The sequence below is a fragment of the Sus scrofa genome, chromosome 4 (genome assembly GCF_054392235.1).
Source record: "Sus scrofa isolate SSC_HxYL_T2T_F1_AM1 chromosome 4, Sscrofa_HxYL_maternal_Yorkshire_Landrace_v2.0, whole genome shotgun sequence".
In the NCBI taxonomy this organism is placed as follows: Eukaryota; Metazoa; Chordata; class Mammalia; order Artiodactyla; family Suidae; genus Sus; species Sus scrofa.
The window spans coordinates 37,758,355-37,785,428 of NC_139386.1; the positions used below are offsets into that span (position 1 = coordinate 37,758,355).

The 27,074-nt window shown below is 34.2% G+C and overlaps 1 protein-coding gene across 32 annotated transcripts in view; it reads right to left on the bottom strand.

Moving 5' to 3' along the window:
* The window catches only part of VPS13B (vacuolar protein sorting 13 homolog B), a 729,842-nt gene that overhangs the window by 645,347 nt on the left and 57,421 nt on the right, over positions 1–27,074 (bottom strand). For all 32 annotated transcript variants that reach the window (XM_085021978.1, XM_085021986.1, XM_085021974.1 and 29 more), the window contains 8 exons: positions 25,887–26,155; positions 20,659–20,754; positions 20,047–20,169; positions 19,431–19,568; positions 18,190–18,277; positions 4,854–5,045; positions 3,747–3,916; positions 164–358 (listed from right to left, as the gene is read on the bottom strand). In XM_085021978.1, coding sequence (XP_084878104.1) covers positions 164–358; positions 3,747–3,916; positions 4,854–5,045; positions 18,190–18,277; positions 19,431–19,568; positions 20,047–20,169; positions 20,659–20,754; positions 25,887–26,155 — 1,271 coding nt within the window. The remainder of the gene's footprint in view (positions 1–163; positions 359–3,746; positions 3,917–4,853; positions 5,046–18,189; positions 18,278–19,430; positions 19,569–20,046; positions 20,170–20,658; positions 20,755–25,886; positions 26,156–27,074) is intronic.

Below are 27,074 nucleotides of genomic sequence, written 5' to 3' on the forward strand. Positions count from 1 at the left end.
TAGCCTGGGAACTTGACCCTAAAAAGCAAAAAAGTAATAAAAATAAAAATTAAAAACTCATGAGTTTCTATTTCTGTAAAATTGTAACTCCAAAACCAAAAAGAGATTTGATTCTCCCAAAGCCAAACAGATAATAATACAAAAGAAAATTCACTTTTCATACCTTAAGGTAGCAATGTGCATAACAATAATGAAGCAGATTATCAGAAGGCTGAGTAAGGCCGCTGACCACATGCACCAACTGTTCAGCATACATTGGCACAGAGTGTTCCAGATTAATTTTATCCACTAGTATCTGAATGGATGGCAAAGGACGAAGAGACTGGAAGTTTGTAGTATTCATGAAGTTACTTGAGTTCTGGAAAATAACAGTGTTCACATTTATTTCAAAAGTTATTGCTGGGTAATGCCCTCTATACAAACTTCAAACTGACACATTTTGCAGAGCTATCAAACCATCCTAGAAATTATGCCCTTCTATCAGTCTCTCTTACCATCACCAAATAGAAATATCTAATACCTATTTTTAAGTATGTCCCAATTTCAAGCCATATTTTTTGGGGGTTGCACCTGCAGCATGCAAACATTCCCAGGCCAGGAAGTGAACCCATACCACAGCTGTAACCAGAGATACAACAGTGAAAACACCAGGTCCTTAACCCACTGAGCCATGAGGGAACTCCATAACAATACATATTAACTGCTAATTATCAATGCCCTTTTAGCTAAAGCTTTTTATCTTTTCAATCAACTGGAATATTGTTACTACATGCCTCAGTACACTGAAGATATTTTAAGCTCAATAATTACAAACAAAAAACCCTAGATATCCCAGAGCCTTTATCTTTTTCCCCTTTATTCACATTTAGATGACTAAGTGGACTATTCAAGACAGTCCTAAGAATACCAAGGTAGGCTTGGTTTTTTCAGTGTTACAGAATCTAAGTTTCCAAAGAAACTCAGGCAAATTTCAACATGTCCAGGGTCTGAACCTGATTGCCAAACTCCGCTTCCAGTCCTTGAATTTACTTCCATACCTGGAGCTCTCAATGGCCTTCTATCCAAAGATACCTCAAAACATATGCCAAGAGCAGTTTAACTGTTTGGTCTTTCATTATCACACTAATAGAGGAACAGTACTGGCACTGAGCAGACCTTGGCTAAAGAGAGTAAGTGCTACATAATACTTCTCCAGTACTGCCCAAAACTGAGTTGAACATCTAATGCTTCCTTTTTGACACATTAATAATAATTTTTAAACCACCACTTATTGAACATTTGTTTTACTTTACTAAGGGGCTTTATTTTGGATTAGTGAGGTATAATATACAGTAAAGCACACAAATCTTAAATGTAGGGCTCAGAAAATTTTGCATATGTAACCAGCACACATTTCAAGCACTCTAGAGGGCTCTCCTATATCCCTTCTCAACTAATACCAAATCCAAACAAGAGGCAGTAAATATTCTTACTTAAATCACCACAGATTGGTTTTGTCTGTTTTTCAGCTTCATTTAAACAGAATCATACGGTATATATTCATGTCTGCCTTCTTTCATTCAACGTATCATGTGTAAAAATTACCAATTGTTCATTCTTTTTTATCATTATGAAACGGCTATTTTTATTTCTAATAATACTTCTTGTCTTAAGCTCTGTATTTTCTGATATTATAATAGAAACTAAAGGAGTTCCCACTGTGGCATGGTGGGTTAAGGACCTGGATTTGTCTCTGGTGGCCTGGGTCACTGCTGAGGCACAGGTTAGATCCCTAACCCAGCACAACAGGTTAAGGATCTGGCATTGCTGCAGCTGTGGTATAGGTCACATCTATGGCTCAGATTTGATCCCTAGCCACGAATATCCATATGCTGTAGGTACAGTCAAAAAACACAGAAAACAAAAAACAGCAACTTTAAAAACTGGTTAGCACTTTTAAAATTTTTATTGATGTATAGTTTTGTTTTACAATGCTGTGTTAATCTCTGCTGTAAAGTGATTCAGTTATACATATTCTTTTTCATATTCTTTTCCATTATGACTTAGCATAGGCTATTGAGTATAGCTTCCTGTGCTATACAGTAGGACTTTGTTGTTTGTCTGTGATTAGCATTTACATGGTATATCTTTTTCCATCCTTTCATTTCTAACTTCTGTTAGTTTTCAGTTCCAAAATTTCATTTGGCTCTTTTTATAATGGATTGAAGTCTTTTCAATATCTTCCAATTCTTTGTCTCTTTCTTGAATTTATTAATCATAGCTACTTTAAAGTTCATGTTTAACACTAACATATTTTAATTTTTCTCCACTGAAATTTTCTCCAGATGATCTCTTTACCCAGTAATACAATGATTGGCTTATAGAGAGCAAACATGCAAATGAAATTAATGCATCCTAATCTCTGCCATACTTCTGTAAGTTCTTATTTAAAGTTAGGACAACTTTTATTTATATACTCAATCATTACACAGCCATCAAAAGAAATATAACCCAGCATTCCCACTACAACGCAGTGGGTTAAGAATCCAACTGCAGTGATTAGGGATTAGGGTCACTGCTGAGGTATGGGTTCTATCCCCAACCCAGCGCAGTGGGTTAAAGGATTCAGCATTGCCACAGCTGTGGCACATGTCACAGCTATGGCTTGGATTCAATCCCCGGCCTAGGAATTTTCATATGCCACAGGTATGGCCACAAAAAAAAAAAAAAAAAAAAAAAAAAAAAAAAAAAATATATATATATATATATATATATATATATATATAAAACCCCAAATGTAATAAATTAATGATAACAGATAATACCTTATATGTATATGGCAGACTCAGAGAGCAATACATTGTATATGGACCTTAAATATTAAGCATCTAAGTTCCTAATATGTACAAAATGGTTTATATGTATTATTTCATTGAATATTCAAAGTAATTCTAGGATTGGTACTTTTGGGGAACTGCTCTGTGCCAGCACCTTGACAATATTAAAATTCATGTTGGCCACAAAGGCAAGGCTAAGCCACAACAAACATGCCTTGGCAGAGCATCCTGTGATACTATCAGATCAGGTGGTCCTGTACAGAGTTACTAAAAGACCATTTCTCACTCCACTTCTCATCTTAAGAAATGCTGCTGTGGAACAATTCTCATCAGCATCCTTCATTCAGGCAGGATGGGGTAGTTCCATCTACTTCCCTCAAAGTACAGCTGTAGGCTATATAACTACAGTGTGGAAATGGATCCATGTCATTTGGTGCTCTGGTTTCAAGGTTGTCCTGAAGGGACAAGGCAAGCTGACACCATTACCGATTTGCTTTTGCTGTTTATGTAAATAATAAACTATCTGAATCTACCTGGGCTTGTTGCTTCTTTGCTGGCTAAATCTGTCAGCCTACTTGAAAAACTTACCTTTTGTTTTTCACAAAAGGAAAACAGGCTTAGTGTCATAAGCAAAGTGTTTTAAGGTGTCATAGCTTGGACATGGTCAGACATCTAGGCCCATGCTCTTCAGCATTTCTTTACAGAGCCTTAGCTTGAGGTTGTTTTTTAAAACTATTTACCTATTTATCTAAATAAACAAAAATTACTTCCTAAGAATTAACAATCATAGTTACTTTGCTTTAACGTCACCATAGGCAGATGATACTAAAATAAACTGATATTCTTTTCTTAATCATCTTCCTCTTACAGTCTCGGAGGACCAAAAAATACACATATATAATAAAACAAGTAGTGAATGACAAAATACACCTTTTCTCCCATAATGACAGGTAGCAAATGATCCAGCAAGTTGAATTCAGCCATGAAAATTGTGAAGGTACATTTGAGGAGAGTAACACTTGTATGTCGAGTAGGAATATATTCCTCCAAAGATGCCACTTCTTCAGGATTTAGAACTGTTTCACTTTCATCCTTAGTATCTAAAATGAAATAATAAAAATTCAATGAAAAATTATTTTTAATAATTTTCTTAATTAACTGAAAAATTAATTCTCCAAATTTTAAGGTCAAATTCTTTTTTTCAACAATGAAGCAGTCGTAAAACTGTGTTTTCTTTTTTTTTGTCTTTTTGCCATTTCTTGGGCCGCTCCCACGGCATATGGAGGTTCCCAGGCTAAGGGTCTAGTTGGAGCTGTGGCCATCAGCTTATGCCAGAGCCATAGCAATGTGGGATCTGAGCCATATCTGTGACCTACACCACAGTTCATGGCAATGCCAGATCCTTAACCCATTAAGCAAGGCCAGGAATCGAACCCACAACCTCATGGTTCCTAGTTGGATTCATTAACCACTGAGCCATGACGGGAACTCCAAGTGTGTTTTCTTTAACAGAAATAAATTACACTATTCTAGAAAATGTATGCCCTTGCCATATAAGAATTTACATTTTATATTTAAAAATATTTTAAAGAAATTCTTAGCATCTGTCATTAAAAGAATAACAGCATCTTTTCATAAAAACCATTGAGATAATGTAAAAGCAAGCCACGGACTGGGAGAAAATACTTGCCATAGATGGAAAGACATATAGATAGACATAGGTACCTCCACAAAGTACCTGTACCCACGGCATATTGAAAATTAAATTTAAAACCTCTAAAAATCAAAAGTAAACAATTCAATAGAAAAATGGACCAAAAAAACCTCAAAAACAAAAGATACTATATACAAAATGACCAAAAGTTATATCAAAAGCTAGTTAACATCATTAGACATCAGAGTTTAATCTTTAACAACTAAATACATGAAAATCGGATAAACAAAATATCCTAAAAAGGTTAAGTTAGCAAAACACAATTGGATTATATAATCATTCAAGTCAACTGCAAAATATTCAAAATTAAGCCAAAAACAAACCTGGTTTTAGTCTACTATATGGTTCATATTCATGTTCCAAGGAACAAACAATCATTTTTAAAATTCTATGTACTGCACTGCTATCCAAGCGAAAATCAAGAGGTCCTATAACAAGGCTTTTGGTAGACTTTTCCTGAACAGTTCCCAAATCTTCACTTCTCCCCGAAGAAAAGTCTTGCTGATTGGCAGAACCTATAAGAAGCCAAATTTTATATTAATACTGTATCGATCAGAAATACCAAGTATATATTTTTAATATTACTCATCTTATAAAGCCTGCTGACCTATATTTTTCTTTATGCAGGTGAGAATACATTAACAAAAACAATTTAAAAAATTGCTCCATGGAGTACCCGTCATGGCTCAGCAGAAACAAATCTGACTGGCATCCATGAGGACGCATATTCGATCCTTGGCCTTGCTCAGTGGGTTAAGGATCAGGGGTTGCTGTGAGCTGTGGTGTAGGTCTCATAGACGACTCAGATCCTGTGTTGCTGTGGCTGTGGTATAGGCCAGCGGCTGTAGCTCCAATGCAACCCCTAGCTTGGAAGCTTCCATATGCAGCGGGTGCACCCCTAAAATGACACAAGACAATAAATAAATATTCCTGTTACCTATTTTATGTCATAAGAAGTGCTATAAAATTTAAATGGTCATTCTTAAAAAATTATTTTTGAAAGACTAACTGGCCTATATCTAATAACTCTATACACAATGCTATTATGTTGACTAGGAAGGGTTACTCTGGAGGAAACTGCATTTTATTACTAATTTTACCTTAGAAGTTTCACTAAAAAACAGACTGCTTAAAATTACATGTTCACATGAGAATTTCATTGATGACTATGAAAGTAAACAGGTATTATCCACTTTGAACTTTCTCTTGAATAAAACAATTATGGCCACGCCCCATGGTATAGAATCCAATTTCCTCAATCCTGTCCATATATCTAAGAGGAACTAAGGCTATCTTCTAAAAAAAAATACTGCCTCTACCTACAGATATTTCTCCTTATCTAATATATATACAACTTATATCAGAGATTTGATTTTAGTAGATAAATCCACTATTTTAAGTGATAACATACAATAATTTTTACTTAAGCTATTTTGTTTAATCAAACAAAAATAGGAAAGTAAACTTTCCAACATTTACTACCTTTAGAATCTAAGAAGTCCCAGTTAAACACAAAAATTCCATACCTATACCTTCTGATAACTTTTTCAAAAATACATTTCCTTCATTTCACACAAAGGAGTTCAGTTCAATCTTTAGTCTCAATATCACAGACAAAAAAAAATTAAATCTATTATTCATATATTCCTAGTCATATTGTCAATACGGCTATACTACCCAGGGCAATCTACAGATTCAACACAATCCCTATTCAAACCATCAATGGCATTTTTCATAGAACTAGAACCAAAAATGTTTGTATTTGTATGGAAACTCAAAAGACCCTGAATACCCAAGGCAATCTTGAAAAGGCAAAATAGAACTAGAAAAATCAGGTTCCCTGACTTCAGACTATGCTACAAAGTTACACACAACAAAACAGTATGGCACTGGCACAAAAACAGAAAAATACATCAGTGGAATAAGAAAGCAAGCCCAGAAATAAACCCACACAATCATGGTCAAAGAATCTATGGCAAAGAAGGCAAAAAAAAAAAAAAAAAACACAGGGGAAAAAAGACAGTCTCTTCAATAAGTGAGACTACAAGTAAAAGAAACAAATTAGAATGCTCTCAAACACTATACACATAAATAAACTCAAAATGGATTAAAGATTTAAACATAAGGCCACATATTATAAAACTTCTAAAGGAAAACATAGGCAGAACACTGACATAAATCACAGCAATATCTTTTTTGATCCACCTCCTAGAGTAATGCAAATTAAAAAATAAATAAACAAGTGAGACCTAATTAAACTTTAAAGTTTTGCACAGCAAAGGAAACCTTATTAAGAAGAAGAGGAAATGACAACTCACGGAGTAGCAGAAAATCTGTGCAAATGAAGAGACCTACAAGGGACTAATTATCAAAATACACAAATATTACATGCAGCTTTATATGAAAAAAAAACCAATTCAATCAAAAAGTCATCAGATCTAAATAGACATTTCTCTAAAGAAGTCAGATGATCAAAAAGCACACAAAAAGATGCTCAACATCATTAATTATTAGAGAAATGAAAACCAAAATTACAATGAGTTATCACCTCATACCTGTCAGAATGGCCATCATCAAAAAGTCTACCAACAGTAAATGCTGGAGAGGGTGTGAAGAAAAGGGCACCCTCCCACACTGTTGGTGAGAATGTAAGCTGGTGCAACAACTATTAAGAACAGTAGGAAGGTTCCTTAAAAAACTAAAAATGAAACTACCATATGATCCAGCAATCCCACTCCTCAGCATCTATCCAAAGAAAAACATAACTTGAAAAGATACATGCAACCCAATGTTCACTGAAGCAACATTTACAATAACTAAGACATAGAGGCAACCTAAATGTCCATTGAAAGAGGAGTGGTTAACCATAGTTATCTCTGACTCCAGAGGTGGGCATGGCCTGCCACTAACAGGGGTATGTGAACAGGCATGATTTGTGGCCCTAATCACCTCAGAGAGTACCACATAGGAGGGCACTGTGACTGAACATCACCTGTTGTTGGTCTCACTCTCCTGGGAACATACCCGTCCTGCTGCTGCAACCACCAAACACTCCTTAGAAGTTTCACTGAAAAACAGACTGTTTAAAATTAAATGTTCACCCACAGGCTTGATCACTGTCCCTTCCCAGGACCCTGCAATTAGGAGGAGCATGGCAGCACCTCTTGTGTGGACTAAGCAGGATGGGGTGCTTCTTGGGTAGTCTACAGGTGGCAGGGGCCAAAAAGCACAGTTATCAAGGACTCCAGAGGTCGGCATGGCCTGCTACCATTAGGGGTCCCTGAACAGGCAGCACTTACAGCCCCAATCACTTCAGAGGGCACCACAGAGGAGGGCACTATGACTGAACACTACCTGTTGTTGCTCTCACTGCCCTAGGAACTCACACACCCTTCCGTAGCCACTGCCAGATGCCCTGGGCACCTTGTAAATCTGCCTAAGGCTCATTACCACTTCCTAGGGCCATGCAAATAGGAGCAGCCTGTGCCACCTTCATGCAGGTCCTTGCTGCTGTTTAAGAGCCCAGCAACCAGGCACTGACTACCAGCCCTACCCACTGCCTCCTTCTCCCTGGTAACCCACTCAGCACCATGAGGATAACAGCCTGCTCACACCCAAGAGACAGCAGATATCCAAACTCCCATGCCAAAAATAAATAGTAACCCCCCATAAAATACAAAGGGGTGCTCCTGCATAGAAATAGCCCTCTAAGAATACAGTTTGAATTCCCTAAACTCACAGAAAAAGAAAAACATAAGCAAGATGAAGAAGCTCAGGAACCATTTCCAGTTAAAAGAATAGGAGAATTCACCTAAAGCAGCAAACAATGAAATAGGCCTCTGCAGTCTGATAGACACTGAGTTCAAAAGGGAGGTAGTGAGAATACTGAAGAATTAAAGCTGAAAATCAAGGAATTAAGAGCAGATATAAACAGTAATGCAGATTACTTTACAAAGGAACTACAAAATATAAGGAGGAACATAGAAAGATTAGAAAATTCATTTGCAGAGACGCAAATTGAGCTAAAGGCACTAAAGACCAGAATAAATATTGCAGAGGAATGAATTAGTAACTTGGAAGAGGGAATAACGGAAATCACCTAATCAGGGCAGCAGACAGAAAACCAAATGAAAAAACATGAAAGCAATATAAGAGATCTGTGGGATAAAACAAAGCAGGCCAAACTATGCATAATAGGAATTCCAGAAGGAGAAGAAAAAGAAAAAGGGATTGAAAATATATGTGAAGAAACTAAGTCTGAAAATTTTCCAAATCTAAATGAAACAAATATGAAGATAAAGGAAGCACAGAGGGCCCCAAACAAGTTGAAGCCAAATAGGTCCACACCAAGACATATTATAATAAAAATAATAAAAATGGCAAAAGTTAAAGAGAGGATTCTAAAGGCAGCAAGAAAAAAGCAAAGTGTTAATTATAAAAGAACCCCCATAAGGCTATCAGCTGATTTCTCTACAGAAACACTACAGGCCAGGAAAGAGTGGCAAGACGTATACAAACTTTTAAAAGGCAAAAATCTGCATCCTACAATACTCTACCCAGCAAGAATAGCATTTAAAATAGAAGGGGAAATAAAAAATTTCTCCAGTGGACAAAAGCTAAAAGAGTACAACAATACTAAACCCATTCTAAAAGAAATACTGAAAGAGCTTATCTAAATAAAAAAAGAAGTAAGAAGAAATAAGATGGAGGAAATCACAATTGGAAAGCAATTACTTAAATAGACCAGCATACAGAGCTAAAAGGAAAAAAAAAACTACTGTGAAAGTGACAATAAACACAAGGAACAGCAAAAGGACAAATATGAAGACGTTAAAAAAGTACTTCAAAATCATATACTGTAGGTTAAGAAAGGAATAAAATCTAGACTCTTTTTTTTTCTTTTAATAATGCGTTTCATCCTGTCTGACTACAAGGCCGAAGGAAGGGGTTAACATACTTAAAAAACAGGTCAATCACAAATCAAAACCAAACATTACACTCACAAAAACCAAAAAGAAAAGTACACAAGCATAAAATAACTGGAAGTCATCCAACCAAAAAAAAAAATAAAGGAACAAAGGAGAAACAGAATCAACTGGCAAACAATGTTTAAATAATACATATTTATCAGTAATTACCTTAAATGTCAACTCACTGAATGCTCCAATCAAAAGACAAAGAGTGGCAGATGGGATAAAAAAGCAAAAACCAACAATCTGCATTTACAAGAGACTCACCTTAGGGCAAAGGACACATATAGATTGAAAGTGAAGGGATGGAAAAAGATATTTCATGTGATGGAAAAGACAGGAAAGCAGGAGATGCAATACTCATATCAGACAAAATAGACTTTAAAATGAAGGCCATTAAGGAAGACAAAGAAGGACACTATTTAATGGTAAAAGGATCCATATAAGAAAAGGATATTACAATCATCATTATATATGCCCCTAATATAGGAGCACCCAGATACATAAAACAAATACAGACATAAAAGGAGAAATTAATCTGAATACAGTAATAGTAGGAGACTTTAACACCCCGCTCACATCAACGGACAGATGCTCTGGACAGAAAATCAATAAGGCAACAGAGATCCTAAATCAGACAATAGAGAAGTTAGACTTCATTGACATTTTCAGAACATTACATCCAAAAACTTGGAATGAATATACATTATTCTCAAGTGCACATGGAACATTCTCAAGGATTGACCACATACTTGGGCACAAAACTAACCTCAACAAATTTAAGAGTATAGAAATTACTCCAAGAATCTTCTCTGACCACAATGGCATGAAACTAGAAAACAACCACAGGAAAAGAAATGAGAAAAAATGACTACATGGAGATTATTAAACATGCTACTAAAAAAACCAATGGGTCAATGAGGATATCAAAAGGAAAATTAAAAAATACCTTGAGAAAAACGGTAGTAAAAACACAACCATTCAAAATCTATGGGATGCTGCAAAGGCACTGCTTAGAGGGAAATTCATAGCAAGCAATACAGGCCTTCCTCAAAAAAAGAAGAAAAATCTCAAATCGACAACTTAACCCAACACAAAGAATTACAAAAAGAAGAACAAACAAAACCTTTTAGGAGAGAAGGAAAGATCAGAGAGAAAATCAATAAAATAGAGCTCCAAAAAACAATAGAAAAAAAAATCAATAAAACCAAGAGCTGGTTCTTTGAAAATGTAAACAAAATTGACAAACCTCTGGCCAGACTCACCAAGAAGAGGAAAGAAAAAAACAAAATAAACAAAATAAGAAATGAAAAAGGAGAAATCACAACAGATACTGCAGAAATACAAAAAAAAACAAACAAACAAACAAACAAACAAAAAAACCGTAAGAGAATACTATGAACAATTATATGCCAAAAATTTGACAACCTAGAAGAAATGGACAACTTTCTAGAGACTTACAGCCCACCAAAACTGAATCAAGAAGAAACAGATCAACTAAAAACAGACCAATCACTAGAAATTAAACTGAGTATGTCATAAAAACACTCCCTACAAATAAAAGTCCAGGACCAGAGATGACTTCACAGGTGAATTCCACCCAACATACAAAGAGGAAATTATACCCATGCTCCTTAAACTTTTCCAAAAGGATGAAGAAGAAGGAACACTCCCAAAGACATTCTATGACGCCACCATCACCCTAATTTCAAAACCAAAACACCACTAAAAAGGAAAACTATAGGTCAATATCTTTGATGAATATAGACGCAAAAATTCTCAACACAACTTTAGCCAACCAAATCCAACAAGATATAAAAAAGATCATACACCACAACCAGGTGGGATTCACCCCAGTTTCACAAGGATGGTTCAACATACACAAATCCATCAACATCATATACCACCTAAGCAAAAAAAAAAGTCAAAAAAGCACATGATCATCTCAATAGATGCAGAAAAAGCATTTGACAAAGTCCAACATCCATTCATGATCAAAACTCTTACCAAACTGGGTATAGAGGGAAGATACCTTAACATAATCAAAGTCATTTATGACAAACCCACAGCAAACATAATACTCAATGGAGAAAAGCTGAATGCTTTCCCAATCAAATCTGGAACAAGGCAAGGATGCCCACCCTCACCACTTTTATTAAACATAGTATTGGAACCATGAGGTTGCGGGTTCAGTCCCTGCCCTTGCTCAGTGGGTTAACGATCCGGCGTTGCCGTGAGCTGTGGTGTAGGTTGCAGACGTGGCTTGGATCCTGCGTTGCTGTGGCTCTGGTGTAGGCCAGTGGCTACAGCTCCAATTGGACCCCTAGCCTGGGAACCTCCATATGCCGGGGGAGCAGCCCAAAGAAATAGCAAAAAGACAAAAAAAAGGTAACAATAAACATAGTATTGGAAGTCCCAGCTACAGCAATCAGACAAACAAAAGAAATAAAATGTTACATGTAAGAATAACTTGATCCCCATGCTGTACAGAGGGAAAAAATTTAAAAAAAAAGAAATAAAATGTATCCAAATTGGAAGAGGTAAAACTGTCACTGTATGCAGATAACATGATACTACATACAGAAAACCCTAAGGACTCCACAAAAAAAACTACTCAAGCTAAACAACAAATTCAGCGAAGTAGCAGGATACATGATTAACATTCAGAAATTGGTCACATATCTGTATACTAACAATGAAATATTAAAAAAGAAATATAAAAATCAAATACCTTTTAAAATCACACCCCACCCCCCAAAATTAAATACCCGGGAATAAACCTAACCAAGGAGGTGAAAGTCTAAACATGCTGAGAACTACAAAACATTAATCAAGGAAATTAAAAAAGATTCAAATAAATGGAAAGATATTCCAGGCTCCTGGATTGGAGGAATTAAAATTGCACAAATGGCCATACCACCCAAAGCAGCCTACAGATTCAATGCAATCCCTATCAAATTACCCATGACATTTTTCAAAGAACTAGAACAAACAATTCAAAAATTTATATGGAACCACAAAAGACAGTCTTTTCGGCAAGTGGTGCTGGGAAAACTGGACAGCCGCATGAAAATCAATGAAACTGGAATACACCCTTACACCATATACAAAAATAAACTCAAAATGCCTTAAAGACTTAAATATAAGACTCCTAGAAGAGTAGGCAAAACATGCTCTAACATCAACCTTACAAATGTTTTCTCAGGTCAGTTTCCCAAGGCAACAGAAATAAAAGCAAAAATAAACCAATGGGACCTAATCAAACTGACAAGCCTTTGCACAGCAAAGGAAACCATAAAAAAAAAAAAAGAAAAGAAAAAGAAAAAAACAGTAAGACAACTTACAGAATGAAGAAAACAGTTTCAAACCATGCAATATGCAAACAACGTATACAACTAACAGCAAAAAAGCCAACAACCCAATGGAAAAATGGGGAAAAGACCTGAATAGACATTTCTCCAAAGAAGATATACAGATGGCCAACAAACACATGAAAAAATGCTCAACATCACTGATTATTAGAAAATGCAAATCAAAACTACCACGAGATACCATCTCACACCAGTCAGAATGGCCATCATAATAAGTCTACAAACAACAAATGCTGGAGGGGGTGTGGAGAAAAGGGAAGCCTCCTACACTGTTGGTGGGAAATTGGTACAACCACTATGGAAAACAGTATGGAGGTATCTTAGATAACTATACATATAGAACTACCATATATGACTCAACAATCCCACTCTTGGGCATATATCCAGACAAAACTTTCCTTGAAAAACACACATGCACCCACATGTTCACTGCAGCACCACTCACAATAGCCATGACATGGAAACAACCCAAATGTCCATCAACAGATGAATAGATTAAGAAGTGGTATATATACACAATGGAATACTATTCTGCCATAAAAATATAACAAAATAATGCCATTTGTACCAACATGGATGGAACCAGAGACTCTCATACTAAGTAAAGTAAGTCAGAACGAGAAGGACAAATACCACATGATATCACTTATATCTGGAATCTAATATATGGCACAAATGAACCATTCCACAGAAAAGAAAATCATGGACTTGGAAAACAGACTTGTTGCCAAAGGGGAGGGGGAGGGAGTGGGATGGACTGGGAATGCAAACTATTGCCTTTGGAATGCATAAGCAATGAGATTCTGATGTATAGCCCTGGGAACTATGTCTAGTCACTTATGATGGAGCATGATAATGTGAGATAAAGAAAGTATACATGTATGTGTGGCTGGGTCAACTTGCTGCACCACAGAAAACTGACAGAACACTGTAAACCAGCTATAATGGAAAAAATAAATATCATTTAAAGAAAAAAAAAAGAGGAGTGGTTAAATAAGACGTAGTACTTATATATAATGGAATATCACTAAGCCATAAAAGGGAATGGCATATGCCATTTATAGCATCATGGATGGAATGAGAGGTTATCATAATAAGTGAAGAAAGTTAGAGAAAGACAAATATCAATTGTATCATATCACTTTGTATTTGGAATCTAATGAAAATGATACAAAAGAACATATTTATAAAACAGAAACAGATTTTAACATCAAATTTAGCATTATCAAAGGAAAGATCATGGGAGACAGGGATAAGTTGGGAGGATAGCATTAGCACATACACACTACTACACATAAAAGAGATAACTAACAGGGACCTAATGTATAGCACAGGGAGGTCTACCCAATGTTCTGTAATAATCTGTATGGGGAAAAAAGAATGGATATATGTATATAACTGATTCACTTTGTAGTATGCCTGAAACTAATACAATGTTGTAAACCAACTCTATTCCAATAAAATTTAAAATAAGTAAATAAAATAAGCTCTCTATTGTACTAGTTTTTTACATAATGGAAAATACTGCCATGAACTTACTCAAAGCCCACCAACCAAATCTACTTTCAAAATTTCACAATTCACTACAAACTTTGTGAAATTATTAGTTTAATATGCACTTAGATACTTAGGCTAAAATGTAGGGGACTTTTTGATGAATTGGACTACAGAAATAAATGTCAAGGTACAACAAACCACGAAGAAAATATTTCTTTAAAGCATTTAAAATTAACTGCTTATGAGAATTCCAAATACTTTCTTAGGCTCAAAAATACTAAAATTTCTACAAATTTATTGTTTCAAGTAATGCAAGAAAGAAGAAAATCTGAACATGGTAGTTATGAATGTAGGCTACTGAGTTAGACTTGCTGGACTCAAATCCCACATAACAGGTGTGTCATCTTTGCCAGGTTATATAACTCTAGGACTGGTTGTTTCCTCATCTATAAAATGAAGATATTGTTATATTCCTCGAGGGGTTATCAAGAGGATTAAATAAGTTAATACCATGTAAAACACTTAGAACAGTGCCTTCCATTTAAAACCATTCAATGAATATTAGCTATCACCACCACCAATATATTGTAAGTGAATAATGATTCACCATAAGAAACAAACACATGAAAGCATCTGCCTAAAAGCAGTCATATAATAAATTAACAGATAATTGGGTGAATGAATGAACACATTTTTAAGGTACATGTGACATTTACAAGTTAAATTAACAGTGGAATTATTTTCTTTTAAAAAATGATCTGTTTGCACAATTGAGAAAATATCTGTGTAAGTGGTAAACCAAAAGCTAGAAAAAGATCATACAAATCTCATAACAATGGTTTCCTCTAGTGAGGGAGGAAGAAGACTGTGATGGAAAAGGAACACAGGAGGCTCTCAATGCTGACACCGTCCTGTTATTGGCTTATGAGAAGAATACACAGGTCTTTACATTTTTCTGCTATTCTGTACATAAATGTATAGAACTTTTCTGTTATATGTTATAACTAACATCTTGTTAGTATATAACAAGTTAGTATACAGTATAGTCTACAATAATGTATACTATTCACAGAATATCTGAAAAATTCAAAAATTAACAAAGTACTAGTTTCTCTGCCAGAAAACATATAAGAACCCTACCAAATATAAATCATGTTTCAATTTTTTCCAAACTTTAGAATCAAAATATGTACAAATAAAAAAAATTTCAGTGTGAGGTTTCATTTCAAGTGGACTACTTCATGTGGTGTACGCCAGCAGCTACAGCAGCTACAGCTGATTCAACCCCTAGGCCTGGGAACTTCCATGTGCTGCAGGTACGGCCCTAAAAAGGCAAAAAAAAAAAAAAAAATACTGACAAAATGTGCCAACTGACCTCCTCACAAAATATCGAATCCACAGTGCATACATCATACAAAAGAAGAAGAAAAAGAAGAAGAAACTTACTAGCTTACATTTAGCAACTACAACACAATAACAATTCACAAAGTTCTTAGAACAGATACTTGTGAATTGCAATATCATATACAGGTACCTCTTTCTTTCTTAAAAGTTAGCTTTATGCCATTCACTTTTATGAAAGATCTACATTAGTACCTGTTTCCCTAACCAGAAGAAAGCCAAAGGGGATTTTTGTTTTGAAAAAAGGTGAAAATAGCATTCACCACTTGTTTTGCAGTGAGACATTACAGGAGCAGCACACACTTTCGTGTCAGAAGTGGCACCACCAAGCTCCTTCCCCAGGAACTACAGAATCTCAGCACCAAGCCACCAAAGCTTTTAACTGTGTCTGTGAGCATCTGTGTTTATCTTGATTTATTCTGTGCATCTGTTAACAAGATACGTCCTAGTAACTGTTTCGTCACTTTACACCACTGCAGAATACCAAGGTTTCATAGCAATGTTGTACTTTTGTCTAGTGGGGGGAAACCTGACACATCTAACTGGCTACTGATCAGCTCTACCAATGTCTGTCCCCGGGTACCTCAAAAAACATCTTTTCCTCCGAAGATCTTCCTTTTATGTCTCTATCCTCCTTAGTGGCTATAATTATCCACAAAGTCACCCAAGACCAAAATCTGATCAACTATTTTAGTTTTTAATAAAGCAATAAGAAGACAGTGAGAATTTTAAGCATGGAATTAAACCAGTCTGATTACAGTATGGATTAGAGGAGGGCAACAGTAGAAGCAAGAAGTCAGTACAAAAGCTATTAGAATCCAAAGAAGATAGACAGGCTGAGAGTCCTAACAGTGGAGTTTATGGAAAGTAATAAGTTCGAGACAGATTCTGGAGATAAAATTTGACAAAATGTGGAGTTCCCATTGGGGCTCAGAGGTAACAAAGCTGACTAGTGTCCATAGGATACCTGGCCTCACTCAGTGGGTTAAGGAAACAGGGTTGCCATGAGCTTCAGTGTAGGTGAAAGATTTGGCTCAGGTCCCACGTTGCTGTGGCTGTGGTGTAGGCCAGCAGCTACAGCTCTGATTCAACCCCTAGCCTGGGAACTTCCAAGTGCTGCAGGTGTGGCCCTTAAAAAAATAAAAAATTGACAGAATGTGCCAATGGGTTGAATGCTAGGAGAGAAATGTGTCATGATGATTCCCAGGTCTCTGGCTTACATGACTACAAAATGGTAGAAAAATTTTCCAAAAGAAAAAACTGAAAATAGGGGAGAAGTAGTAGGTGGTCATGGGGTTATTAATAACTCAATTTTTGACATATTCAATTTTAACAATTTGTGAGATGCAGAGGTGAAAATATCAAGCATGCATTGGATATTTAATTCTAAATCTTAAAGAAGTTTGGACTGAAAATACAAATACAGGTATCAACAACATATAGAAAGTACTTAAATCCACGAAAACAAGTAAGATTACTTCAGGAAGATTTTAGGGAAAGAAGTGAATCCAAAGTTTGATCAATGACAACACCAATGCTTAGAAATCCATTACAAAAGGAGGAAGCAGAAAATTAGTGCTCTTTCCTCCTATTTTCATCTAACAAAACCTAACAATCCTTCAAGATCAACTCTTCTGTGAAGGCTTCAACCCCACAGACAAAAGTAGTTTACCTGGACCTCTTTTAGCTGCCTGATTATACTGCTGTTCTTAACATGCTACGTTAGAATCATTTATTAGAGTGCATAAACACTACCCACTGGTTTATTGAGAAGTACTTTGGACTTCTCTGCATTCACAATATCTAACTCATCCCCTAACACAAAGAGTTAATTAAAATTTGAAAGATTAACCAAAAAAATGGTGAATCTATTTTGACTAAGTTTTCAATATGAAACAAGACAGGAATAACAAGAACATAGTATATTGATGTGCACATGATACCAAATTGCTAAATTTTTGCAATCATTTGACTGCTAACACAATAAAAATGAAATGCAAATAACAGACTGTGTCCACAGTTTCTAGAACACATTTCTGCTTTCCTCTTAGAAACAACTCTTTTTAATAAAAAGATCTATATAACCTTCAAAATGTATTTAATACAGAAAAAGAAACATTTATGCTTTTTGAGAACTTAATGTATGAAATTCAATGCATCAAAAATTTCAATATTTGGTACATACTAATTCTAGTTGATTATATAAAATGTCTTTTCAATCAGCTACACAATGAAAGGACTAAAAATGTTAAGAATCTAAGAAAATTCTAACATGACATTAAAATTAAATCACTCCCCAAAGTAACAGAAGGCAAATCTGATGTAACAGAGTACACCCAGTCAAGGACCAATTGATTCTAAAGAAGCCTTTGTTTCCGTGGAAACAAGGAAAAGCCAACATCAAGGAAAGGAACCAGTACCTTTGCCATTGGTATTCTCCATTGTATATAGGTAATCCATGTAAAAAGCCCCAAACCTTTGCATTCCAGCTATCTCAGTGTATGTCTCCTATCAACAAAGCAAAGCAAACATAACACACATTGTATAGAATGGACTTCTGAGTTTAAAATCTAATTATCCTTACACAGAATGAGCACCAACACAAAAGATTACAAAAACAGAAGAACAGAGGTTATTCAAAGAACTCACTTCTAAAAAAGGTAGTGTTACCTCTGCCACATACCACACAAAAGGACATCTGTAATTCTACTAGTCAATTTGACCACTTTATCAACAATGTCTAGATTAATGAATACCTATAATGGAGTACGACAGTACGTTCTTGACCTTTATCACCATCACAAAACTGTCTGATATATACACTCTCAAAGCGAATTAATCAGTAAGTATTTCAGTATACTTATATGAAATAGTTCAAACAGTAAAGATATACTAATAAACATTTTAAATGTATATTAATTATGCAGGTCACGATTTTATTCTCTTCCAACTATGAAGGCTATAGAGTCAATGTAAATTATTGATTCTACTGTACTAACCTGCAGTAATTTTTTGAATTTTTAAATTCCATTAAAAGTACGTTAATTTAATCTTATATGAAAAATGCCAACAAGACATATAGTTAATAAAATGTGAAATTCCTCATCTCTTTTCATTAACCCTACCCTTCAGAAGTAACTAAAATTAAAAGAAATAATTCTACATGCCTCCTCCATGACTATTTTAACAGTAAGGAATGGATAAACTAAGTAAGGCTATATGCTATATGAAAGTACAGACTTCTGTGCACTCCTCAAATATCCCTAGATAGAAGTTGGACAAACATATTCTGGATGTTTCAATAAACAACCACCATTGTTTTTTACATATATTATATGTAATTTATAAATACATAAATTATAAATTTTATAATTATAAAATAATTTATATTTTATATATTATATAAATATATATTAATAATATATATGAAATATATAAATGTGAATGTTAAAGTAAAATTACAAATAATTATAATTTATATTATATAAAATAATAAATTATAAAAATAAAATAATATATAATTATAATTATAAAAATTATAAATATATAATTTACATATACATAAAATATATATTACTGAAAGAAAAGATGGTAAGCTTAAGTATTCAAAGTGTCCACCCAAATACAGCCAAGATTTTGGCTCAAATACACATTCTCTGACCTTATGACTAGCTGCATCCAGGATAAATTCTGCACGAGTACCATTATTTTCTGGGCTTCGGTAATCAAACAATGAATTTGTGAGGTATGTCAAACCTTTTATACTTAAATTTTCACCACAAATGAAGAAACAGGCTTCCTGAAAATAAATGTAAAATTTTTAACCAGGAGGAAACATTATTAGACAATTAAAGAAAACCTTGGTTTTATAACACGAATTCAGCAGTCAATAGAAATCACTGCAATTTGAAGTCCTGTTAAAAGACAAGCAATGCTGTCTCCATTTTCACTGCCTATTTTGGCAAAGAACATTTTAACAAACCAAAGAGGAACTCCATATAGCTGCCATAAACAAGAAAGAAGAAACATTTATGAATTGGAAAGTATTTAGAACTACTGTCCAGGTGTTAAGTACCACCAACTTTCTAAATTCCCGTGAGCTCTATAATTTCTTAGAGGGGAAAACAGTAAAGTTCCCCTCTCAAGCCAAAGATATATACATAGTCTAACAGACTTTTTTGGTATGGTTAAACACTTCAATAAGCACCTCATTATCCCTGCATTCTGTCCAAAAAATAAAAAATAAAAAAAGGAGGAAAGGGGAGATTCCGACTTACAGTTTCACTTCTATTCATATTCTCTTCAAAATCTTTAACACCCATAATTCCTTTAAGGCACATGGCTCTGCAACCTACAAAACCAATCTGGCAATCAAAGAAAGGCTCTCCCATCATAAGGGCCTAAAAGAGGAAAAGAAACATTAGAACTATGAACTCGAATTTCATAAGAATGTTACAGGCTTAACTTGTAGAATTTTTTAATTAGTTGAAACATCTTTAGGATTATGACCTTTCCAAATTTATCCTCCTCAGGTCAAAAACCCTATTAAAGTAGGAAACGTTTGCTTGTCCCTGTATCCTCAAACCTTTGTATCTTCAATGACTGGCACTTCAATAACATTAATACACACACACACACACACACACACACAAACGCACATGGGTACACACAAGTTAAATGAAGAAATGGAAAAAAACAATTACTGTTGCATATTACGGTAAAATCTTTGTTAGAGAATAACTATTTCAACCAATACTTCATATCACTAAAATAGAAATATAAAACTATATTTTAAATATACTACTTATGATATAAACATGTACTTATTAAATATTAGCCGTAAGGACCATTCAAAAGATTCCCAAAAGTGTTCAATGTTGAAGGATTACCTCAACTGTAGTTCCTTCTTGTTCCCAACACAAAACTTCTTTAGATTTTACTTTTTGAGGGCTGTAATAACTACTCTCAGCTTGCATTTCAGTGAGCTACAAAACAACATGAGAATATTAAGTAAGTCAAATTAGTATTAAATGGCAATAAACTGTCATTACTATGATGAATTGATGGAAACAAGGCCAATTTTAAGATTCAGGAAATTTAATTATTAAGCAGAAAAACAGGTGCAACAAAAACAGCTGTTACAGATTATCCACAGTATAAAGGTTGAATATGCTAACCTAATAAATTCATATAGAGAATATAAATACCACCTTATTTTTACTTAAGTTCTTTTTGTTAATAATATTGCTTAAAAAGGTAAAAGCTATGTAGCTGTAACAGTCCCACTCATAAAATGGCTCATATATTCTGTCAAAAATATACATACATTTTAACCTCAATTCATTATTCCCTAATATATTCAATCAGGTTTAGTTCAATCACTCTTAAGATGTGTCCCTATCTGTAATCAAAAAGAAAGCTGTGAAGAAACAGATTCAACACAACTTTTTCTAGATTCAAAGGCGATTACTTTCAAAGTCCCAATATATATGTCAAACACTCACTCAAACATGCATATACTGAGTGTATGCCAGACAGAAAGTACTACTACAGATGTTGACAAAAAATATATATGTGTGTCTTTCTCTCTCTCTCCCTCTATACATATATACTTGGTCCCCTGAAACTGACAGTATTTTAGCACATTATTTCTATGTATCCAAAAATTAGATAATTTAAACTATTTTTTAAAGATACTTTTCTAAATGCAATGTGGGTTTCCTGGTTTGGATCATGTTACAGAAAAAGGTCATTATGAAATTAACCTCAAGTCTGGAATTAAACAATAATGCACCAAGGTTGGCTTCCTAGCTTTGACAGATGCACTGAGCTAGTGTTAAAATGACAACAATAAGGAAAACTAGGTAAGGAGTATATATGAACTCTCTGTACTATTTCTGCAACTTTCATATAAATCTAAAACTATTCCAAAATAAAGATGTTAGTTCTTGAAGGTATTCTGCTCGTGTCTGCTAATGATGCAGTGACCCTTATTCTTATGAAATAGATATATTTTTTAAACTTAAATGCCAAGTCAAATGACATTTTTAAAAAACCAGTATTTAACTTCAGTTAAACAGAACTTATTGAACTGAAAATCTGTACTTTTAAGCATCATAACCTCTTTACACTAGAAATCAACTAATTATTCTCATTTTTTATAACGAATTTTAAATAACATAAGCCTTTATTTCTTGGATATATACAACTGGTATATACAATGTTGCTCTTTTTAAAGTACAGTTCTATAAAATGCTTAAGTAAAATCAAATATTTTAAACTTGATTACCCTTCAGCTGTCTACAATTACTGTAGAGAAAAAGCAATTAATTGATTAAAAGGACTCAAACATTACAAGAACAATTTTCAACATTATTTTTTAAATGCTACATTTAATTTGGCATGATTTTTGTTGGATTGTTATCGACTGTTCAGAATACTAATGTAGAAACATGACCTTATTTTCTGACCAAAATATGAACTACAAATTAATTCCATACATTCTTCAAATCCAAGCTGAACAATGAATTCTAACGTTTTCCTCCTAAATATCAACATATTTCCCTTAGAGAAACCTTCAGAGACACATAAATATTTCAAATTTTTTAAAAGATATTTTGACTAATGACAAATACTCACCAAAAGTCTATAAAAGTTTTGTATATAAATGCCTATTCTGCCTCAGTTTAATACAATTCTTCTCATCAGTGAAGTTAATAAAAATGTACCGGAATAATTTCAAAGTAAACAAACACACAAAAGTCACCAGAAAAGATAGTACTTTACTAGCAATCCTTAACCTCCTTCACAAACTTAATATTAATTTCACTTGGATCATCTAAAATTGGCAATGTATTTAATAATAGCTGGCAACAGTTGGCTTTTTATTACATTTTTAAAGGGTTTGCTGTTTTATCATTTTTATTTTTTCAGACTGACCCCACATCCCTTTAATTTAAACAAAGCTAAATTACTGAATTTCACTTGCAAAATTCATATTAAAATAAAAAATTTTGTTTCATAAAATCCAGAAATAAACAATTTTAAAAGTGTTAAAATAATAGAATATATGCTTTTTTAATCATTTCTGCCCCAAACTCTTCTGAAAAAAAAAAAAAAAAAAAAAAAAACAAAACTTTTAAGCTGCTGAAATCATGACTAAACTTTTGTTGAAACTTATTACCTATACTTTTTACCTTTTGTTAAATTAGAAAATATTGGTTTTAATCAGAATCTTTAAAGACTTTTAAAACATTTTTAATCTACCATCTGCTAGAGTTATAACTTATAGAGCCTTACCGCTGACTGAAAAAGTTTATTTCAAGTAGTTAAACAATCCAAGTTAAATAAAAAAACACCAGAGCAAAACTGTGACTTTTTCACTGCTACATTTCCAGTATATAACAGTTGGCCTGGAATGATACCTGTAATACGACTTCACAGATTGGACACAGGAGTTCATCTTTTTCAGAAAAATACCCGCATCAAAAAATAAACCCACAAAGATAAATACACTTTTAAAAAATAATCTAAAAGAAGGTCCAAAAATTTAGAAAAATGGAAAACAGACAAGGATATGGGTAGAGGGATGAACAATACATTTATTCAACAAGGACTTATTTGTTATATACGTATAAAACTAGCCTTTTTTAAAATTACCACTTCCTGAGTTCGGGGTACTATCAAAAAAACTACAGCCGCTATTTTCTGAAAAGGCTGTTGTTCCTTCACTTGACTGGTAGACATTTAAGTTGTTTCAACTTTTTGGCCATTGTAAAGTAGTGCTTTATGAAGATTCACATACATCTGTTTGAGCTCAGTTTTCAATTCTTTTTAGTATATACCTAGGAGGGTAACTGCTGGGTCATATAATAATTGTTTACCTTTTTGAGGAACCACCAGTTTTCCACAGCTACTGCACCATTTTACATTCCCACAGGTCCTCCCATTTGTTTTTAACCAACTCCAACTACAATTCCACTGCTATCAAATTACTACTCTGGTCAAGATTACCAATAATTTGCCAAACCCAATGATCCATGCTTAAAAATGACCTACTTCCTCCACTATAAAATGGCACTTAGCTTCCAGACAGGCACTCTATTGCTCTTCTACCTACAATCATTAGTTTCCCCTCATTGACTTGTCCAAAAACAAAGTCCTAACATTTATTTCAAACCTAATCCTTTCACAGTACTCCTCTCATCTCAGAAAATCAGAACTCAACCCTTCCTGTTGCTCAGGAGCCATCCTTGGATTCTGTTTATTTCATTTATGGCTCAAAATAAAATCTATCAGAAAGTCCTATATTCTTGATCTTCAAAACACATCCAAAATCCAACTGATTCTTATCACCTCCACTTGCTACCACCCTAGTCAAGCCATCATCATCTCTTGCTTAAAAATTGCAATCCTCACTTTGATCTACTTCTGCTTTTGTCCCCTTATGATCTATTCTCGACACAGCAGAATGACACAATTTAAAACATATTCATATCTTAGAACTACTATGCTAAAAATTGTCCAGAACATTTCTATCTCATCAGGATTAATGACAAAGTCCCTAAAATGACCCACTAGTATCCATGAGGATGCGGGTTCAATGCGGGGTTGACAATTTATGGACCTCTCTCAAAGCCATTACCTCTCTGACCCAATTTTGTAATACTTCCACATTAGCTCACTTTGCTCTGGCCCCAACAGCCACCTTGTTGTTCTTTGAACTCTGGGTGCCTTTACATATGCTATTTCTAGAATGTTCATTCCTATGTATCTGCAAAGCTTCCTCTTTTACAAGTCTTTACAGAAATATCCCCTTCCCATTAAGGCCTTCCCTGAGCACCTACTTTTAAATTGTATAATTCCCTCCCATTTATTTAGTGGAAGCATTTGATATTCCTCTTTCCCCTTTATTTTTTCACATAACCCTTATCATCAATAAATATACCATCTTATTAATAATAACAATTTACATTTTAAGAGGCAGGGTTTTATATCTGATCTGTTCACTGTGGGTCTCCAAATACAAAACAATACTTAGTATCATAGATGGCATTAATATATATTTGTTAAATAAATTAGATACTGTAGAGGAATATTACATATATGATAATACTACTATAAAAAGTCAAGAAATAACCCAAAATTAAGGTTAGGTTATAGTTGAGGTGCAAAAAAGACAAGATATGATCAAAGAAGAATATATAAGGGGTACACAAGTATTAGTGGTATCATATTTCTTAAAAGGATGCTCATCTGATTATTCTTTAACCAGAAAATATATTCTATGTAATCTTTTGAGAAATGTATTTTACATGCGTTTGTTAATGGAGGAAGTACTCAAAGTATTTTAAACAGTGCTGCAAAATAGAGTTAGATCAGGAACTAGATAATAAAAAACTGCACTATCTTTGAGAGAGAAAAAGAGAGGTGAGGAAAGAAACTGTACATAAACAACCCTTTCCAGAAATTGTGTAATGAAAGCACAGAAATGAAACAGTAGCTGGAGGAATACACAAAGTCACGGCAGATTTCTTCATGTATATTTCTTTTTCAATGGAAATATTAAGGCATCTTTGTATGCCAATTAAAAGATTCAGTAGGGAGGAATTCCCACTGTGGCACAACAGAAACGAATCCAACTAGTATCCATGAGGATGCAAGTTTGATCCCTGGCCTCACTCAGTTGGTTAAGGATCTGGTGTTGCCATGAGCTGTGGTGTAGGTCACAGATGCAGCTTGGACCCGCATTGCTATGGCCCTGGCATAGACCAGCAGCTGCAGCTCCAATACTACCCCTAGGCTGAGAACCTCCATATGCCACAGATGTGGTCCTTACTAAAAAGCAAAAAAAAAAAAAAAAAAAAAAGAGAGAGAGAGAGAGATTCAGTAGGGAGATAAAAACTTTCTTTCTCAAAACTTATCAAGTTAGTAAAAAAGAAAAGCAGAGAAAGCCACAAGAAAAGATCAAAATTCAGAGATTTCATATGATTTTATAGACTAAGCACTGTTAGACTCTGTCTTACAACTACTGAGTGTAGAACAAACTAAACTAGATTCTTACTAGAAGTTAAAATTTAAGCATTAAGAGATAAACAGCAAAAAAAAAGAAACCTACTTTAAAAGTCACAGTTGCCTTTGTACAATAAAATCCTATAGAAACAATAGGATCCTTCAAAGTCTGTGCTTTCTGTTGATGTGTGGTTGATGTAGGATCATTCCCAAGGTAGTCTTCCTCTCCATCATCATAACTCACAATTGCAGGCACAAATGACCAGGCCCATGACACCCAACCCTGTGGCTGTTCATCCTCTTGCTGTGAATATAACTCTTGGCCTTTGTACTGAGAAGGATACTGCATATCTAATCTTGTTTCATCTTCGGCACCTATCAATCAAAATAAATAAATCAAGAGAATTTAACCCAAAGGATAATTAAAAATTTAAATTATATAAAAACATTTCTCCCACATGATTCTTTCTACATGTAAAGTATGAACAAATTATACATTGGTTATTATTATTTGAAACCAATACTTTAGCATTACTACTTTCAAGTTTCTATGTATTGTACTTTATCAATCTCCTTTCATAGTCCATGATATTATATGGGGAATATATTTGATAAATACAGTATCATTGTATTTGATATTGTACTTAAAAATATTTTATAAATACAAAGAATAAATTCATTCTTTAGCATTTCACTCATTAAATAACAACATAAAACTTACCTCCCAAAAATAAAGCTAAGGTGCTGAAAAACTGACTTTTCTCAGAAACATAATATCAGAAAAATCTAAGAAAAGTTCTTGATTTCCTGATGTCCTCAAAAGAGGAATAATGGCAAGTGTCCCCAGGCAAATGCATCCCCCCACCAAAAAAGAGTTATCTCAAAGTATGAAAGTAAATGTTATAATGAAACTCTTCTTAGTTAAGAAAAATAAGTGTTAGTTAAAAGTTTCTTATTAGTAGAAAACATATTTCCTATTCCACAGATAAAGAAGTCACAGCAAAGAACTTTTATTTGGCTACAATTTGGCAGACTAAGGATTTAAATTCCAACCACTGTAAGGTATTCCACCCCATAAAGACAAACTCCATCAAAGTCCCTTAACATTGTTGTAATAATACAAAAAAAGGTAGATCATCAAGGAATTTAGGGAAAATGTTACTTTTTTAAAGATTCGTAGCATAAGCAATCTCCAGCAAATTCAAACATATCTACTCTTAGCTGATAAATGTATAAACACACACTCCTTTAAATATCATCCTCATTCAGATCTACTTCTAGGTTTTCTAGCCAG